General features: G+C 39.0%; 1 protein-coding gene across 4 annotated transcripts in view; it reads left to right on the top strand.

Annotated features, from left to right (window-relative positions):
* robo1 (roundabout, axon guidance receptor, homolog 1 (Drosophila)) overlaps positions 1-20,200 on the top strand; it is a 280,040-nt gene that overhangs the window by 225,380 nt on the left and 34,460 nt on the right. For 3 of the 4 annotated variants that reach the window (XM_024277073.2, XM_024277076.2, XM_024277077.2), the window contains 7 exons: positions 878-1,035; positions 7,115-7,235; positions 9,246-9,384; positions 9,481-9,608; positions 17,504-17,512; positions 18,432-18,556; positions 19,970-20,141. In XM_024277073.2, coding sequence (XP_024132841.1) covers positions 878-1,035; positions 7,115-7,235; positions 9,246-9,384; positions 9,481-9,608; positions 17,504-17,512; positions 18,432-18,556; positions 19,970-20,141 — 852 coding nt within the window. The remainder of the gene's footprint in view (positions 1-877; positions 1,036-7,114; positions 7,236-9,245; positions 9,385-9,480; positions 9,609-17,503; positions 17,513-18,431; positions 18,557-19,969; positions 20,142-20,200) is intronic. The other variant, XM_024277075.2, reaches the window with a different exon arrangement.

Genomic DNA, 20,200 nt, shown 5'->3' with positions numbered 1-20,200 from the left:
AGAGAGGGAGCTCTTGTATCTTCATATTGACAATCCAAGGCTGTGTCATCTTTTATTTTAAACACATGCGGCTGGGAAAATCGATGCAAATAAGAGTCGTATCATTTCCTCGCTGTGACATGGATGGCAGGTTGGGTCTAATGTAGATTTGCGAGCGTGTCGAGGCAAAGCGGGTGCATGAGCGCAGGGTGATGTAAATATGAAGTGTCAGGGGGAAATGAAGAAGTGATGATGGAGAGGTGATGAACGGTCTGTGTGTGTGCATTAGTCAACAAAAAGGAAGGTCATAGTAGGTAATATTGATGACCTGGACATGCATTCATCCCCACTAATAATCTGTGTGGTTATATAGACCGAAGCTGTTAATTGGTCCGTTGTGAGTGTCTCAGCACATATGTTTGTTTTTCTATTTTTGTCAGCATTACATGAGGTAATTAGAAGCCATATGGGTTTAGTTTTGTCAAATATCAATAGTTGTGGGCAGGATTGTTGGCACAGAGTAAGCCTCATCTGACTTCCCATCATCTCTTTATTTACACTAGATTACAACCCCGATCTAACATTACTAGTGCAACAAAAAACTGCAATCTTAGAGCTATCCAGGCAGGCATTTTTGAGCATAATACCAGCTCAGATAAGGAAAATGAAGACTTTAATGGATCTCTTTGTGTGCAAGTGGATGCATTGGGCTTTATCAAGCTGTATTCTTTTCGTCTGGTCCTGATTCACAACGATTTGAATAGAGATTTACTCAAAAATTCTATTTTAGGTATAATTTATATATATATATATATGTGTGTGTGTGTCCACATTTTAAAAACATGATTCTGTTGGACTGGGTCTTTAATAATGTCTATTTTTTTGTCTTCTCTTGCAGTTCTACGCGATGACTTCCGACAAAACCCTGCTGATGTGATGGTGGCGGCCGGAGAACCTGCAGTCCTGGAGTGCCAGCCCCCTCGTGGACACCCTGAACCCACAATATCATGGAAAAAAGACGGTGTGAACATTGACGACAGAGATGAAAGGATCACGGTACGTATACGGAACACAGAACAGTCATTGTAATCCGGTGATCAAATCGTCAGTCTAAAACTGTAGTTTGTAGCCGCTTGATAAAGCAAATCAAACATGACTTCAAAGGCTTTAACAACTATGTTTAGCCTTCTTCTGGCCTCATTAGTCAGCAGTAATGTATTGATCGTGGATGGACTGTTGATGAGATCAACCAGCAGAAGATTATCCTAAGAGAGGGAATTGAGCTGACCGGAGTAAACTGGAGAAAGTTGCACACGGCAGCATTTCCACAACCTAAGCAACTATCTAAACTTGATTTACAACCAGCATAGCCAGCACTACTGTATCAATTAGGGTCACATGCATGCTCACAAAGGACTAGTGTAGAATAATACCGAGTTCAGGGCTCTAGAAAAATACAATGTTTGGTATGTGGTACTTGTCCTTTATCAAAGGGTCTGAAGAGACGATATTAGTTATATTATAAACTAAAATGCAGTTCTGTTTAAGGCTTACAAAGATTCCTCTCTAGCATTTAAGAATTATGTTCAGTGCCCCTTAAAAACACCATAACAAATGTATTGAACAAACAGAACATGTTTTAGTTTGAAAAATGCTGCTCCTATTATGTTTTGCTTTCTATGTTGCAGTGTCGTTTTTTTAGTTGAAAAAAGTGGATTGAAAATAGATAAAGAAAATAGTCTTCTTTTAAATCTGAGTTTAATTTCTTACTATGACAAGCATTTTTCCATTGGAAAGGAATGCACTTTTTTGTTCTCTCATTTCTTATTTTTTTCAAACTGTTTGATTAAAAAAAAGATTAAAAAAATAACAAATGTAATCAAAAGTCTTAATGTTTTATTTTTACTCAAAAGCAAAGTTATTAGGATTATTTCTATAAATGTGTAATTATTACATAAAACGTAATACATTTTAAATAATAATAATAATGATAATAATATCTTATTGAAAAATAAAATGCTACTTTTTGTCAAACCTCTTTTATGAATTATCAATGCCAAAATTAACTTTTAAAATCAACTTTTTCTTTTTAAACATAAAGTGTGAAAACTACTAAAACTAGAACTCAGTTTATTTGTCAAAGCCAAACTAAAAACTAATAATTTTCTAGCACTCATGTCTGTCAAAAAAAAGAAAACTCATCAAGAGTAATTTCAGAGCAGAAACTGTTGCTGCTAATCAGCCTGAAGAAACTAATGTAGCAACTTTTCAATCATCTGTCTAGCCTGCTACAGGGGGAAAGTTTCTTCTCCCAGCAAGCTCACCTCCAGGTCAAACTAAGCAGTACTGAGTTTGATAGTATTTTTACGTTTCCTAATGTTCTTCCTTGTAGTGTCCTTGTTGTGTCCTGCAGAAACTAAAAACAGCCTCTGAACAGCTGTTTTTTCTCACTGTAAACTTCTTTTCAAGCACAGAGCTGAGTGTTCCCTAATGGGCGATTTAAAAGTGATGCTTGACGTCATGAGCAACCACCTAAATAGGTTTCATCAACTGCACTGACAGATGGGAGTCTCCGCGGTGTCCTGTGGATTTCCATGTTAATAGAATTTGGACTGTCTTGGGATGAGGTCCAGAGTGTTGTTTGTGTTATATTATGTTTAGTGAGTGAATAAAGGGGCTGCAGGGATAAAGTTCTAATGTAATGAACAGCTGAGCTCTCTGAAGGCCAGCCTGCATTGTGATATTTGGTTGAACTCATTCCTGCTTTGGTGTAACATGTAGTTTCCTTGGTGATCACCCTGAGGTCCCAAACCACCTCCAGCAGGGATTTTTCTTCTTTTTTTTTCGGACTTAAAGACGTTTTCACGTTTGTAAGTTAACCCTATGTAACCATTCATATCATATATCCTATTTCATGGGTATGATCAAATCTTTTTTTTTTTAATCCTATTGTAAAGAACGTAGTCCATGTTTTCTGTCCTGCAGTTCATCATCACTCCACTAGAGGCAGTAGAAGGGCTTTTCCTGTTTAAAATGGCTGCCTCCATGAAATCTCAAAAACCTTTTTGGCGGGAAAAGTGTAGCTAATTTTAAAAATGTTATGGTGAGATGAACTCATCACCTGTTCTTTTTTAATGATTACTTGCTATATTAAATTTTGTTGATAATTAATTCTTTATAATACATTTACACAATGTTAAAAATGTGTGGATCAAATTTGTGACTGTGGGTGAATAAGGTGATTTTTTTTTCTTAAACACTCATCTCAATATTTTTACATATTAAAATAACATTGTTGTGAGCAAAAACTTACTAAATCACCCAACTTTACACTATGTGAAAGTGATATTGAAAAAATGAATTTTGTAGATTTCATCAAAGGCTTTAAAAACATTTTAATTCCAAAATGTTTGGATTTTCTGTTATTCTTGAATGCAGTGGGCTTAACTGGGTTAAAGCTAAAAAAAAAAAAACACTTGAAAATTACTTACAAGCATTGACTGTACACACAGATCTGGACAGAGCAGGTGTGATGTCACCCATAGAAAATGCCTTACTTCTGGTTCTAGTGAAATGAAGCCAATTCAATCGCCATTTGGAGCCAGAGGACAGAGATTGGTCAGAGTCAGTCTGAGTCAAGGTTTCTATGGCAACTGCAGTCGCCAATCATGTGTTTAAAGTTCAGACCCTTTTCACTGAAAGCTGCTCAGGAGACTTTGTCAATCAAATGTTTGAGGTGGAACCAGCGGGCACCACATGCTCATACGAAGGCATCTGATTGGTCAGTTTATAACTTGAATAACTTGCGATAAAGGAAAAAAAAATATGAAAAAAAATAGGATGTTAAGAGATGTTAAGAAAAAGACATTGAAGCAAAAGTTGTTATTCTGACAAATAGAATAACTGCATAATAGCTGTTTATGTCTCAATCGAAGTCTTTGGGATTTTAGGTTCTTGCAGCCTGCAGGTACTTTTTATTTGGAAGACAAGAAGGGAGGGGTGACTCGGTCCAGTTTATTATACAGTCAATGCTTAAGAGTAAAAGGTTTTCTGGGTTTCAGTTAGAATTCTCGTAAACACTGATAGCATGCTGTGTGCCTTTTCAAAGAATATTCATGTTTTCATGCTGAGCGGGTTTGAATCGTTTCCCACAGGGTGATAAAAGCTAAGGGTATTTAGTTACCTTTTAGCATCATTCTTCTTATTTTCCACTGCGTGTTTCCACGGATCTTTCAAAGATTATCAGAAGAGGACAAACAAATTAAAAGAGAAAATTCCAGTATTTAAACCCCGACGTCTGCTTCGAGCAGGAGCTCGTCTGCAGCTTCACAAGTGACCAAAATGCACCACATTGTCTCTTTCCTTTTGTGTAGTAGTTGTGGTTAATTATCAGCTTGGAAAATGACTGCTGTGTGAATACCAACAGAGATGATGGTGAATGGGGGGTTTTGCATTATCAGCAATGCCAAATGACATGAGACAAAAGGCAGCAGGATAGAGCCATCTCCTTGTAATGTGGGGATAATGGTCAGATTGTTGAGGCTTTCAGCAGTCCGTGTCTGGTGCTGAGAGGATATGCATGCAGGCGAAAAAAAAAAAAAAGAACCCCTGCCACATTCATTTACTTTAGCCAGCTTTCAGGGTCCCTGCTGCTCCGGCACTCCAAGTATGCCAGTAGAGAAAGGGGGACTGCTGCAGACACACAGAGGTAAGAACAAGGATGGAGTCGACGAGGCCATAAGTGGATCCTCATGTCGAAGTCCTGTGGAACCAACAATATGGAGCCCCCCCTTTTTTTCAGCTGTATGGTTTGCCCCGACCTTGAGTCTTTGTGCGTGTCACAGTGTTTTAGCTGCTAAGCCTCTCCTCAAACAAACAGTAACATAATGATACTTCAAACCCCTCCAGCACTACAGGGTGCCCTAAATAAGCCTGCCTTCCACAGCCTCTTTAACCATGAATATTGAGCAGAGGGTGAAGGGAATGCCTTCTGACCAAAACTTTATGTGGCTCTAACAAACTCTTGAACTATTGTAATGAATATCAACTGACACATTGTAGCCTGCGTGGATTATATCTATAACAAAGCTTGACAAGGAGGTAATGGCCACAGCAGACTTTTAGCAATATAGTGTGTCATGTTCTGTCAGTGGTTCTTTAATGAGGGTATCAATTACATGCTTTCAGAGGGTGGTGCTGAGTCTAAGGCTGATGTGTGCATTTAAAACCTTATCAAAGCACAGAGATATCACTGCCGCACTATGCTATTGTTTGTCTGCGCTGACTGGCGTGGCTGTCAGCTGAGAGTGGAGCTGAGGGGCCTGCGCTGGACCCAGAGTTGTCTTTCCGAGTGCCTGAGAACAAAGCATCTCCTCTGGCCTGTAATCAAAGCCCTGGGAAATAACAGACATGACATTCACCTGGACAAACACGCATTTATGGCCGGGTGTGCGGTGTTTATGTCTGTCCCATTGCTCTTGCTTGTAGATTGATGCTATCACTTGGGATTAATAATAATAATAATAATAATAATAATAATAAAGAAAACATATTCTTATCAAAAATGTTTCGCCCAATGATAAAAACATTTTCTTAAAGACTCACCTAGATGAAAACTGTTTTTTTGTGTTTTTTAACATGTTATTGTTGCTTTTTTTCTCATGACATAGAAAGAAAATTGACATTAAAATTGCATTTCTGAGTATTTCCCTTTTCAGATCATTGTGAATCAGGAGCAGATAAAAAATAGTTACTTAAAAAAGATCATATTTGCTATATAACTGGGCGGGCCACAAGCTCCCTGCTCAACTCCATTCTGATGCACTTGGAGAGAAATCGGTTTCTTTGTCACCATTTTTATTGCAAGGCTAATATAAAATAGTGAGTGTAAGGAGCAGTGAGGTAGCAGGAAAGCGTGTAAACAAGTAGCAAACTAATGGGAGATGGGAAGGGGAGGCGGGGTTGCTGTGTGTCCTATGTTCCCGCCCACAACTCAGAAGCAACTACTACTGTTGCTCTGCAGAAACCATGGTTGAATCCGGCTTCTCCCTATCTCTACATTTATTTCTCTAAGCGGAGAGGTATGGAAAAACTGTGTCAATATATATAAATTTAGTGCATTCCCCGTTTTATTGTGAGATCCAAATCTACAATTCCCAAAATTTCCCCAGAATTCTCTGCAAAAAAGCTGACATTGCTAGTGGCTATGTCCAAACTCACCTACTACTAAAAAACTATATAGTGCAGGACTATCTAGTGCCCTGGATTTTAAAAGCAATTTAGACACCATGCTCACTAATTTTATTTTTAAATAGTGAGTATGATGTCACCAGTTTCACAAAGTGAAAACCTAATCAATACCAGCATTTTAGTATTACTATTTATGACTCCACTGTCTTTTGATGATATAAAAGTTGATGGTTTACTACAAAAAAACAACCTTTTTTTGCTAAAATTGTTAAAACGCAATGCATTCTGGTCTATATTCCCCAAAAATTCTTGGGAAAGACTGCACTACAAAATGGTGAACGCACTATATATAGTGAGTAGTGAAGGAATCCGGACATAGCCAGTATCTTCAAAATCCAACGTTACTGCTGCTTGATGATGTCATTAATATTCACTGGTCATCTATGTTATAACGTTGCTGTCAAAACTTGGAAGCTCATCAGTTTTATAACTTTAAAAAGTCATGCAAACACAATAAGTCAATAGTTAGATTTAAATTACTGTACTTCAGAGGACACCCATGTGAAGAAATGTGTTTTACCTCTGTGCTACAAGCGCATTACCCTACAGCTCCACCTTGAAAAAAACACTTTGGGTCACAGCTAAAGCTCCAAATGCTCCTGCAATTGGAGCAATAGGGAGTAGCCTGAGGGGAAAGGAAGCACCTGTTGTAGGATTGGATTGGGATCCTTTTGTTCATCTTATCCTTAAAAGAGGGAAAACACACTGACTGATTGACTTCTAGCAATCTAAATGATCTCCGAAAGAAAAATATTCCTTAAAAAAATAATTTGAATCTTTTACTTAATAAAATCTACCAGTAATTAGGGTAATCCATCATTGCAGGAAGAGTTTCAGATGTGCTTTTATCCTATTTTTTCTCATTTTTCTGCCTTTGTTCCCGCAGATCCGTGGAGGAAAGCTGATGATCACAAACGCCCGAAAGAGCGATGCCGGGAAGTACGTGTGCGTCGGCACAAATATGGTCGGAGAGCGGGAAAGTGAAGTAGCTGAACTTACAGTTCTGGGTGATTAACTTTCCTTCTATATTTTACTAAACTCACTGTGTGCTTCAGTCTAGAGCATATCAGCCACATTTTTCTACCAAACACTTTATATGTTTAGCTTTGACAGGCTGGCGTGAGATGAGCAGTAACCTCATGCTTAACCGTAGTGCTCAGACACCCGGGCTTCTCCTCTGCGAACAGCTGCATTATATCGCCATGAATGACCTCTGACCCACATACTCTCTTATATCCCCAGTAGAGAGCATGTTCAGACTCCAGATTTTAGTGGCAGCTTTTCACTCTCTTTATCTCCCCTCCTCGGAGACCTCTTACAATCTGTCAGAAAAATGACAACAAAGCTCTCTTGGTGAGAATTAATAAATTCTCTGGAGCTGGAAGAGAGCAACCAAGGGCAGCGCCTTCTCTTCAAGTCAATAATTATAACCTTAAAATGATCGTTACAATGAAATGAAAAGAATTTAGGGATTGTGCTTTTATGAATGCACTTTCAGCATAGGTGTTCACACTGGACTGTCTATCCAGTAATGGTACATGTATCTGCAGTTGGAAAAGTTAGGTGCGAAATGTCAATTAATTCTTTCTCCATGATCATTTTTTTTTTTTTAAAGTTGGCATTTCTGTGAATTAAATGGGACGCCATCCATTCGTCACTACCAAATCTGATCTGGTCAAAGTTTAACTGGTGTAACTTTCAACATTTGTTTATAAAGTCTATAAAAACGAACTTAAAAACAATGCATGACTGTGACAGTTTTGAACGCGAAAGTCTAAAATCTGCATTTACATAAACCTTGAATTGAAGCAGCGTTGTAGAGGCCGGTGTGAATGTCGCTTCAGTTGTTGTTTTTTGCCTTGGGTTCAAAGAAATAGTGTGTGCAGAACGAAAAACGTTTATTTCAACTTTAGTAAATAAGTAGGGTTTTTCTTTAAAAATGTTTTTGATTAAATTACTTTTAGGGTTTTTTATATATACCTCCCTGTTTTGGAGGATTTGAAAGCTTTTCCTAATGGTGTCTCCTGATGTCGTTGCTATGTTCAGAAGGTGTGTATTTTACCTCAGCATGTAAAGGACTGTATGAGTGTATTTGGATGTAATCAATGCAAAACAGTATGAAATTAACATTATATAAATCGTTTGTACTACTTCATTATTTTTTTGTTTTGTATCCTTTATTAAAGCCAATTTTTGTAAATTTATTTTTGAATAATGAAGAGACAAACTAGAACCCTTTTTTTTATATATATTTTTTTTTTAGTTTTTCATCTGTACATTAAATCATCTTAAAGTCCCGTTATCTTTCACGCACCTAAATGTGTGAAATTTGCTCTCCGCATTTGACCCATCCCCTGGGGGAGTGGTGAGATGCAGACACAGCCGCTTAGGAACCGTTTGCTGGTTTAATGCCCCAATCCAACCCCTTAATGCTGAGCATCAAGCAGGGAGGCACTGGGTCCTATTTTTATAGCTTTTAAGGCCAGCACAACCGATTATTTTAATAGTCAACTAATAACTGATTATTTTTTGCGACTAATCGGGTCATGTGCAAAGTGGATGTAAAGCACACGTCTTAACCAGCATTAGCTTTAAACTAACCAAAACTAAAGACGATTAAGACGATAGTTTATTGAACTTTTAATGAATCAGCCTCTGTCCTTCATTAGTTTCCGGTATTAAAACAATATTGAATCAAATTACGTTGGAATCTGAAACAAGGAAATATTTTTCACAAAAGATAAAGTTTTGGTCTCACTGACTCAAATATAAAAAAAGTGTTTTTTTTACTTTACTACACTCTGTCTCCATATAAATTAATTACTAATCGACTATTAAATTTGTTGATTTGTCGTCGATTATTCATGTAATAGTTGCAGTCCTAATAGTTTTTTGGTATTTTTCGGCCTGGTTTTGAACTTCAACTTTCAGGACAGACACTCTACCACAAGACCACTGAGCTGTTAATATTGTGAAATAAAAAAAAAAATGTTAGAACCTGTTCTTCCTGTGTGCAGAGCGGCCCAGCTTTGTCCGTCGTCCTGGCAGTCAGGTGGTGTTAGTGGACCAAAGTGTGGAGTTCCGATGTGAGGCCCGTGGCGACCCAGTTCCCACTGTGCGCTGGAGAAAAGACGATGGTGAACTACCCAAAGGAAGGTACGACTCATCAGGTTTTCAAACCAACCCCTCCACTTGCTTATATTTGCTGCTATTTGCCAACATTTGATCCACGAGGACTTTTTTTTGTTGCAGATATGAGATTCGTGAGGATCACACCTTGAAGATCCGTCGTCTGACCTCAGCGGATGTTGGTTCGTACACCTGCGTGGCGGAGAACATGATGGGCAAGGCAGAGGCGTCGGCCACGCTCACCGTCCACGGTAAGCTACGACGTGTTTTATTTACAGCACCTTGGACGGCAGTTCCAAATTAATTTCCACTTAAAGCTTTTGTGCAGCTTGATTCAAATGCAATTTAGCGCAGCCGCCGCGCAGTAAAACCCAGCAGAATTGCTTCTATGTGGTCTCTCTCAATTAGCTGATTGATTTCTAATAAGAAGAAACACAAAAATCCATACAAGTCGTAGAATTGTGCACTTAGGAGCTCAACAACAATGGATTTCATCTGCTTGATGCAAGTGGCATTCCTCTGGAGGCTTGTCTTCTTAATGTTTTAAAGGCATACAGTGCTATTTGTGAATATCTTTGCGTCTCTTGTGGCTCTGATTAACACAGTGGAATATAAAGCAGCTCGTTACAGAGTGTGAACATTCAGAAAGAAACCATTCAGGGCCAGCGGGGGGGTGGAATCACCCCAAAAGCCTCCTGAGATTTAGAAGAACACAAGAGCCATTTAACGGCAAACCAACAGGAATGTTGGGAGTCGGGTGAGACAAGAGGGGAAGGAAGAAAGAGGAAACATAAAGAATGGATGGAGGGACGGTGAATGTGTTGGATGTGCCTCACAATTGATGCAGAACTGGTTGGAATTGGGGCTCGGAGGCAGAGGGGGGAGAAGAGAAAGGAGGTTAGAGAGATTGCACGGTGAGGTCAGTCATATTAATGTCACCACCAGCAATGTGCGTCGCATAAATTTAAAGAGGCAACTCCATTCTTCTGCAACCCCCCCACATTCAAAGACAGATACTTTATATTCACTTGGCTGCCCTTTACAATTATTCCTGGATTTTTTTATTTTTTTATTTTTTGCTCTACAGGGCGGCGATCTCTCAATAGGTTAGAGGCAAAAGATTAGGCTCACCTGCCAATACACACATCGATATATCCACTTCACCTATTGCTTTTCCTCCATGCTAACTCTCTCCCTGATGAAAGCTTAGTTAATGAAAGGGAACAGCATTGACGCATGGCTCAATAAGCTGCTCCCCTGACTGAGAATCATATTTGAAATGCTAAAACCTCCCAGTCCTCGGTGGAAATTAAATGTCTTAACCTCAGGCCAATTCCCTGCTGCCTGCATGAAAAGGCAATCCACTGACCCCCTTTTTTATCTACACTGTCTTTCCCTGCGTCCCACAAAGCAAGAGTAGAATAAGGAATGGGAACATTAGAATTTAGACACAAATAAAAATCTGCAACCAAAAAAAAAAAGTCAGATTTGTTCTAAAATCTTTCTGAATGTTGCTAAACGACTTTCCTGAGATCGACTTCTGAAGCTGCAAAGTTCCATCTTTGGATCTTTGCACTTCATCCAGCCCAGAAGAAACCAGCGAGCGTGCGGTTTGTGAGTCGTCCGGCTAATTAAAGACAAGCAGGCCCAGTCCCACGCTCGGAAATGACATGCTTCTAATTACAGATGCAGGCCCAGGAATGAAAAGAAGAGCTGGGTAATTGTAGGTCTAAATGGGCTACAGCAGAAGAAGCCATATGTAGGTAGTGAAACATCTCTGCAGTGAAGATAACTGTGACATTGGGGGGGCAGATGTTTAATCTGTGGGTTAAATCTTTGAGACGCACTCTGATGAAAATTGGGTTTTTGTTTTTTTTAACATGTTTTTGTAGCATTTTTCTCAAGATCGAAGACATATTTTAGGAAAATTAAGCTTAAAACGGCCTTACTGAGCATTTCTTTAATCAAATATGTGAATCAGGAGTAGATGCAAATATGCAGATTAAAAAAAACGTACTGGTGTAATGTAGAATCTACGATGGAAAGTACCTTGCTACCCTTCATTCCGATGCTTGATCCATTTGATCCGTTTTCGTTTTTCTTGTCCAATCTGGCTCAAAACTGTATGGCTGGATAGCTTTAATGTTGATCACTATTTTCGTTGCTCTGGTAATGTTAAGCAGGGGCTGTGTGGGGCTGTAAGCTAGCTGTAGAGTGTAAACAAAGGGATGATGGGAAGTCTACATAGGAGGCAAGTATCTAACATAAAAGAGGTCCATCCGATTGGTCAAATGCAAAACGGGCTCTCTTTGATTTGTTAAATACATTTAGTTGCTAAAAGATTGTTTTTGCGTGTGTTAACATTTAACCCATAAAGACCCATTTTTCCTTAAAAATAAAATGACGTGGGAAACACCACAATCCAAGTGGATCACAGAACCCATTTCGGATATTTTTCTGTTACACCGATGTCACCAGTGGTTCTTATGGGTTTTAAGGTTACCATTTATTGCAATTTAAGCCGTCTTTTTTAATACATGTTTTACACAGGCTGATATTGCAATAAAGATAACTTTGCTATGTATGGTGATGGCCTCCTACCACAAAATAAACCAAACAAAATAAAGTCCATAATGGAAGATCTCAGCAATGCTTCGCCTTAGTCCCTCTTACAACTCAGCGGAGAATTTACTAGATTTTTTTACATTTATTTTGATTAAAATCAGCATAATTATATTTTTTTTAAAAACCGCTGGGAACACTTTAAAAAGATCAGAAGGTGACTGGAGTAAAACTTTACCATGACAATTGTAACCTTTGGTTAAATTCATTTAAATGCTTAAATTCAATGGGAATAATGTATCCATTGTGGTTAAAAGTACTTAATCCTAACCAAGATTTTTTTTGGATACAGCAAACCAATCCTATATGACTCATTGGTCATTTTTATTACTACCTAAATAGTGTTGAAATTAGAGCAAACGTCAAAACATTGGAAGCGATAGTCTTGATAGTAAATCTCCTGGACCTGGTAATATTACGCGTCTGCTCTGTTCGGTCAGGAAAACTGTGACACCTTCCACGGTCAGATGGCGAGGGAACAATGGCTGCTCTGTGGAAGTGCTGCCTCGGGCTGTTTTTCTTTCAATAAGCCATGTGCTCATTACTAAGCTTATCTGTCAATTATTGTTTTACATGCAGACTTGTCAGTTTGTCGCTGGATGGGCTAATAAATTAGCTTAAGAAAATATTGCAGTGATTGATGGAACAAACTTCAAGTTGTCAATGACTATATTTATGGTTTTATGGTAAAATCGTACGCTTGTGAGGAAAAGGTCGGCTGTGCTTTGTGCACATAGCTCTGTAAGTTGTAGTTATTTGACTGCTGCTTCATAAATCTGACTTTATTAGTTTTTAGGTGGATTTTCTTGTTAAATTAAAACAAAATTTACTTTGGACAGATTTATCTTTTTTTTCTTCAATAAGATGTATCTTTTGTAAACATCTATAAGTTTAAAAGAGGAACATGTTTGTTCACAGAGCAGTGTTGCTTATGCTTCCTATTGCACTGAACCGGCGCCGACAGGAAGTAATTATAAGGAGATGATAAACTATAAACCTTCAAGAGAACTATAAATAAATGAAACTGGTGTTGTGTAAACTGACATTTTGTCTTAGCAAGATCACTTAATACCACCTCACAGAGCACTATTATATTTATGAAAATAAAACAGAAAAAGCAATAGTTGCTCTTGCAGACAAATATTCTCAGTCATCATTATGTTGAGTAAAGTCAGGGGTAATCTTCAAAACAGCCTCCGTCAACAAAAATTCTATGTGTGTGGGCTCATATTAAGCTGTTCCATTTATGTTTTTTTTTTGGTGCGGGGTTTATCCCAGGTATTTCAAATGAGTGAATAATGAGGAAAAGAGGAGCGAGAACAGCTTGTGCCCTTCTGGCAGTATGCTTGTGCCACAGCAGTCGCACTGGTGGCACAGACAGGAAACAGACACGCATTCATCACTTCGTTGATCATGTTTTAGTTCAGCATCTTTGTGAGAACATCACGTCAGCTGTTTAGGATTCTGTCTCTTCTAAAATAAATAAACAAAAAAACATATGCTTTTTAGATATTTTCATATAAATAAGTATAAACTGATATTTTTGTTTACTCAAAGTCCCACTCCAAACATCTTTTGATCTATTCAGTGGTCTTTTAATCACAATTACTCTATTTTTATGCAAAATTAGCAGAAAAAAAGTGTTGTTTTCTTGGACATAGCTTATGCAGAGTGGCAGTAGTTCATCAGAAATTCACCTGTGAGTGTGGAGTAAGCCTGCCCTCATTACCCATCATCCCATTGTCTGTACTCTCTCCCACCAGCTTACAGGCCCTCACTCTCCCAAGCTAACAGGTCCAACAAAAATGGTGAACGATATTGGAGTTATCCAGTCATGTAGTTTTGAGTCAGTCAGCTCGGATGAGGAAAAGAAAGACATGCATGGATTTAATCCTCAGCTAGCAGATTCATCAGCTACAAGCTTTTTACCAATTACCATATTTTTTGGAGTACAACTTGCAGTTTTTTTCATAGTTTAGCCAGGGGTGCGACTTATACTCATGAGCGAGTTATTTATGTGTTTTTTTTGGACATCAAAAGGGTTATATATTTATTTTTTCCAGCAAACATGTTGTCTTCTGGCTTTTTTTTCTCTAACAACCACTAGATGGCGCTGCTTTCGAATATATTGCTACAGACAGCAGCAGAAGAAGTGTTGTCCAAAACAAACATGGAAGAGAATCTGATTGTTTTCATCTTAAAATGTTATATTTTTCTTATACAGATAAAGATGAGTATTTTTGTATTTATTTTTGTAGCTATGCTGGGCTTGCCGGATTTGCTCTGAAACGTCAGATTTTACTCCGAAAAGTGCGACATATACTCCCCAGCAACTTATATATGGTTTTCTTCTTATTGATTAGATATTTGTTGCTCCTGTAACTTATACTCCTGTAACTTATTCTCCTGATACACAATGAAAACTACTCAGAAATGCAGTTTTAAGCTTAATTTTCTACACCCCCAACATCAGAAAAATACTACAAGAATGAAAAAAAAATGCAATGTGTCTTTAAGAATTGCTTTTTTTTGGTTTTGTTTATCCGTTAGGCCTTTATTTCATCTTTGCCCAAAAAGAATAAAAAAAAAATAAGTATTGGCAGCAAATTATATTGGTTATCATATACTTTTTTTCTCATAAATATTATAAGCTTTTATGAGATGCTGCGTTTCATGTTAAAATCCAGCTAGCAACAAAAATATTATTTGTTTAACTTTAGATTCACAGAGTCCAATAGCTGCTGTGTTTACTAAAGGAAAGCACATTTAATTCTCTTTAAATAAATACAACATTTGATCCTTCTTCAGATTTGTAAGCAAGACTTTAAATTTAGAAGGCCACCAGCTGTGTTGAAAGGGCAACAGCTTAAAAATTAATTTAGCCTACAACTATATATGCTTAATTACACTTTATTCCATAACGTGGGAATTATTTATCAGAGTGGACTGTCTTTTCTTAACCTCAAACCCCTATGATCCTATTTAAAAAAAAAATGATTTGCTTTAATCGTCACATCTTAAACTTCTGCTCAATCACACAAACTGCGTAGAACGTACAACTGTCGGCTTGGTGTGTTTTTGGTGGTTTGTCCAGTTGTCCCCATTCAGTACCTCTGCAGCCGTCTTTCATGCTGCCTCCTGTTGAGCTGGAAGTGGATTTCTCAGATGCTCGGATCATTTTATTGGTTGAGACTTCCCTTCGCGTTCCAAGCGTGCGAAAAGCCCACAACAAGTAGCCAGGTCAGATTTAAGGCTCACCTCTCCCACCAGGTCCACAACTGTGATCACAGCAGCATGGGAGAGGTAATGTTACCTAATTAAAGGCTTAGACACACATGAATGGATGTGTGGAAGTGGCGTAGGTGGGGGTGGGGGTGCGTATTTGTCTCGTGATTGTGTGTATTGGTGCCTCTCGGGCTGTGTGTCATGTTCGAGGAGTGCATGATGTAGGTCTTATCTGCATTTTAAAGGCCAGCAATAGGCAGAGGGAGGAGGGAAGGTTCGGCCATTACTCTGACTGACAGCTTTTATTTTTCCGAGGGAGCCGTTGAAGCAGACAGATTAGATAAGGTGACCGATTGGCTGAGGGAGATTTATGGCCACGGAGTGACAGTTAACATTCAGCTTGTGTTTTTATGGGCCGGCTTAAATGTGCAAAGCTATGTTGGAGGGACGGGGATCCAGCTACTCCTCGGGGTGCTCGAAAAGCTCATTAAGGGCGCGGGGGTGTTCACCTTCACGCAACACCTGGAAAGAGAGCAGAACGATAGTAGAGGATAATGATGCCAAACTTGAAAAACATCTGTCCTATTCTTTCTTGTATGTTTTATGTTATCAATGCTCTTTTTGCATAAATGTATGCTTTGTCTTTGTTATTTACTTGCACTACATGCTACGTCCACACCAGGCATGTGTGGAGCGTTCAAGAACATGCTGAACATGGGTTTTTGAACATACTTCACCTGATACATACCTGATACAAGCGTGATTCTTTCATAGCTCTGTTCCGATATATGAAAGACTCAATCGGAATTCTTCCCCTTCTCCATACCCCTCCATTTGAAGGGGCATTTTTAGTGCAAGTGTGTCCGGGATATTTTTTTTTTTTAGATCCGACCCTCCAAGCAGAGGGATACAAAGTCTTCCTGAGAAGCGTTTTTCTTCACGTGGGTTTGCTCTGAAGTACACCCAGCTGTTGTTATCCATATTCAAGCGCTGGAAGCTCCATCTCGTTGCTAGCGGGCCGGCAATTATTTGTGACGTCATCGAACGAAAGTTACATCTGAAATATGAGACACTATTTTTCATAACGCTCCGTTTGAAGGGCTAAATGAAAGGGAAGGGAGAAGGGAAGAATTCAGATTCGTCCTTGGTGTCATACAATTCCGTCCGGACACAAAACACAATTATTTATTCCTCCTTCGTGATCAATTTTCAAACAATTGGAACCTCCATGAATCAAAATGGACTTCATGATTAATTATCAACTGTTTTCAAAAGGACGATAGTCATACATCACTACCAAGTCTGAGTCTCTGATTGGCTAAAGTTCAACTGGTTTTACAGCTGCACGTTTTTTATGTAGAGCCCAAAAACTCAACACATTCTCACTCCCAACTCGTCATATGTGGACGTATGGTTCAGGCCCCCTCCTCGTCACTTTTGTTTTGGGTCTCCCCAACTCGTTGTTTTATGACGTTTGGCTGTTCCTACGAAATCAGGGGTCCCCAACCTTTGAGACCCAAAACAGTCCTGGTCTGAGGGGCGCTTGGTACCAGATGCGAATCAAGGTCCCCAACCCTCGGGATGTGGACGAGTACCAGGTCATGGTTGGTACAGATACCCTAATCCGGTACCAGTTCTGCGTCCGGTACAGCATCCCAAGAGTTGGTGGCCTATGAAATGATGGGAACAGTCAGTATGTCAAAAAACAACGAGTCAGGGACACCCAAAATGCCATCATTTCATAGGCCACCAAATCTTAGGACGCTGTACCGGACGCAGAACTGAGACCTGATTAGGGTACGTGTACCAATCTGGTACATGACCTGGTACTCATCCGGGCCCTGTATCAAGCGTCCCTCAGACCGGTACTGTTTTGCGTCTCGAAGGTTGGGGACCCCTGATTTAATAGCATGTCAAAAAACGAGTTGTGGACACCCAAAAAGTCAAAAAGTGACATGAAGGAGGACTGAACCCTACGTCCCTAATATATGACGAGTTGGGAGTTAGAAAACTTGCATACACATGCGTTTACATAAACTTTTCATTGAAAATGGTCGCACAAACATGCGTTTCTGAGCCCGGTGTGAACGTAGCATTACAAAGACTAGACACCTTTCATGTGTTTGTATTGTGAAAGCACTTGTGCTCCAGTTTGAAACATGACATGTCTTTTGTTCACAGGCTGATAATGACATGAATGTTTGCACTCATTGTTTTCCTTTCATTTTGTTCTCATGCTGTTTATTATGATTTATTCATCCACTGGTTCTATGTTGTTGTGTTTTTGTTTCCTTTTTAGTCGTGTCTGGTAAGTTGAAATGTCACCCGTCACCTATTCACCGCCCCGACTGAGACAGGAAGCTCTCTTCCCCCTCAATCATCCTCCCATCATCTCTCCACTCTCCAATCAGCACTTATGTTTCTGTTGTCATGGGCAACAGTGACAAAAGGACATTATTGGGTAAAAAAAAACAAAAAACTGAAAAAAAATCTTCGTCATGGGCTTTCAAGGTAAAACTGCATCAATTCATTCTATTATTTCCCCCTTTAATGCATTCCCAAAACCCCCATCTCATTTATGGTCAAATTGTGGCAGTGTTCCCGGTGACAGTTGTCAGATTGCTTTTCTCCACAAATTCAATGAGCTTCATTTTAAAAAAGCGAGAATATTTTTTGTTTCCACTTTTAAGGGAGAAATGCTTTAAATAAAAGACGTATGGTGTCCTGCATCTTGACTCTCCTCACAGAGTCAAAGCAGCGTTCACATTTGGCTTTATCGTCTCTTTGTCTGAAATAGAATTAGTCATTAAGATGCATTGATACTGCTTTCTGTTTGAGGCCTGCGCTATTGGAGGCTGTCAGCATGGACAGATGGCTCAAATTTCTTCCTCATTTTCATCTAAATTTAAATAGTCCCTGCCCTTGCCAATGCAAATGAGGGTTATGGAAGTAATTCTGGTTTTGTCCGTTAATTGTATCCATAATATCCTTGCATTTTATCATGTTATTGTTAAATTGCAAACCATGCAAAAGAGACATCCTTTTCTTAAAAAAAGGAAGGGAAAGGCAATTATTTGAATATTGTTGTTGGCAGATCTGTTCTTTGGCAGTGAAATAACCCAAACCACTAGTGACAGTTGTTTTATTACTGATTGTAATACCGGTTATAGTGTAGGGTAGCCTGCATGCTTGTTGTCTTTCTTACCATTCCCACTTTTGTCCTGCAGTGCCCCCAGCATTTGTGGTGAGACCGAGGAACCAGGTTGTTGGAGTTGGCAGAACTGTCACCTTCCAATGCGAGGCCACTGGGAACCCACAACCGGCCATTTTCTGGCAGCGAGAAGGGAGTCAGGTACGGAACATTATTACTGACCGGAGTTTATGTTTGATCCTCTTGTCAAAATGTTACGACCACAAGGGGGGAGGGGGCGGACATTTGTGGTTGTAGCCTAGGTTCACTTGAAGAAAAGTTTCAACAACAAAAAATAATAAATAACCAATAACACAATGGTTTTATTGTACTTTAACCTTTTAACACCAGAGAAGTCTTTGATCTAATTTATGTTAACAAACAGCCCATGAAGATGAAAAGAAGCTTTTTCTCTATGATAGAATCAGCTGATTTGCTTTGATTATGTGAGGACCTCACTACTGTAACGTGTTACGTACCAGCACATGGCTGATTTTCTCCACTTCAGAATCCACTGGAACTACATTAATTTCATAAACGGTTGAAGAGTTATGGTAGTCAAAAGAATGTAAAAACACTGGTGTTAGAGGGTTATTTCCTGTCTCTTGTATAATGGGTGTCTCAATGCTTTGATGACTATTTATTCAAGGTCATTACCAAAAGTTCACTTGAAGACAATTTTTTGCTAGGAGAAAACACACAAAAAAACACACTTGCTTATCGTTCTTTTTAACTCTTTAAAGTCCCCCATGACAATTTTTTTACTTACAAAAATGTTCTTTGTAGTGTTTTATTTATGATTATGAAGTTTTTAACCAAAATCACACAACCTAAATGTCTTAAAAAGCTATTTTTCACGTTGATCTGAAGCCTATGTCTGCAAAATCTCCTCTGAGGGGGCGTGGCTTTTGGAGCTAAGCGAGGCTGCTCTGTCTCGGAACCTCCCCCCTGTCTGATTATGGTAGCTCTGTGTCTTGCTAGCGTAAATCATCAACGCTGCTTCACAAAAATGCCCAGCCGTATTGTTTAGACGTATTAACAGTTCATTAACTCAAACAGAGCGTTTCTGCAACAGTTTGATTGACAGCGATTTAAAAGGAGAAATACTCGGAAATGCAAAAGTGAAATGATTTCTTGTTACATTTGTTCTCTTTCATAAGAGAAATGCCACACATAAATGTTAAAAAATAAAAAAACATGATTTTGATCGGAGTTGGACGGAGGGGGAACTATATTAAATGCATAAAGCAGGGATAGGCAACTCCAGGCCTCGAGGGCCACATTCATGCATGTTTTCTTACACACCGTGCTCTGGCATGTTCTAATTATCTAGACACACCTGAACCATATAATCAGTCATGAGTAGGGCTTTGATATCTGGAAATCATGCAGCCACTGCAGCCCTCGAGGCCTAGAGTTGCCCATCCCTGGAGTAAATGGTTGAAGAGTCACAGTTGTCAAAATAATGTAAACACTGGAGCTAAAACGTTGATGTTAAATTGTTAAACCTTCTTTATTTAATCAATGTCATTTTCAAAAACCTTTTTTGAAAAATGTTTTTTCTTCTTTTCTCAGAACCTTTTGTTTTCCTACCAACCTCCTCAACCATCAAGCCGCTTTTCCGTGTCTCAGACCGGAGACCTGACCATCACCGACGCTGAGCGCTCAGACATGGGATACTACAGCTGCCAGGCACTCAACATCGCTGGCAGTGTGATCACCAAAGCTCTGCTGGAGGTCACTGATGGTAAAAAAAAAAAAAAATTAAACAGTTTTCTTTAGACAGCTAAAGAAAAAAAGAACCAG

This window comes from Oryzias melastigma, linkage group LG13 (assembly GCF_002922805.2).
Source record: "Oryzias melastigma strain HK-1 linkage group LG13, ASM292280v2, whole genome shotgun sequence".
Classification (NCBI taxonomy): Eukaryota; Metazoa; Chordata; class Actinopteri; order Beloniformes; family Adrianichthyidae; genus Oryzias; species Oryzias melastigma.
This window is presented reverse-complemented; position numbering and strand designations above follow the sequence as displayed.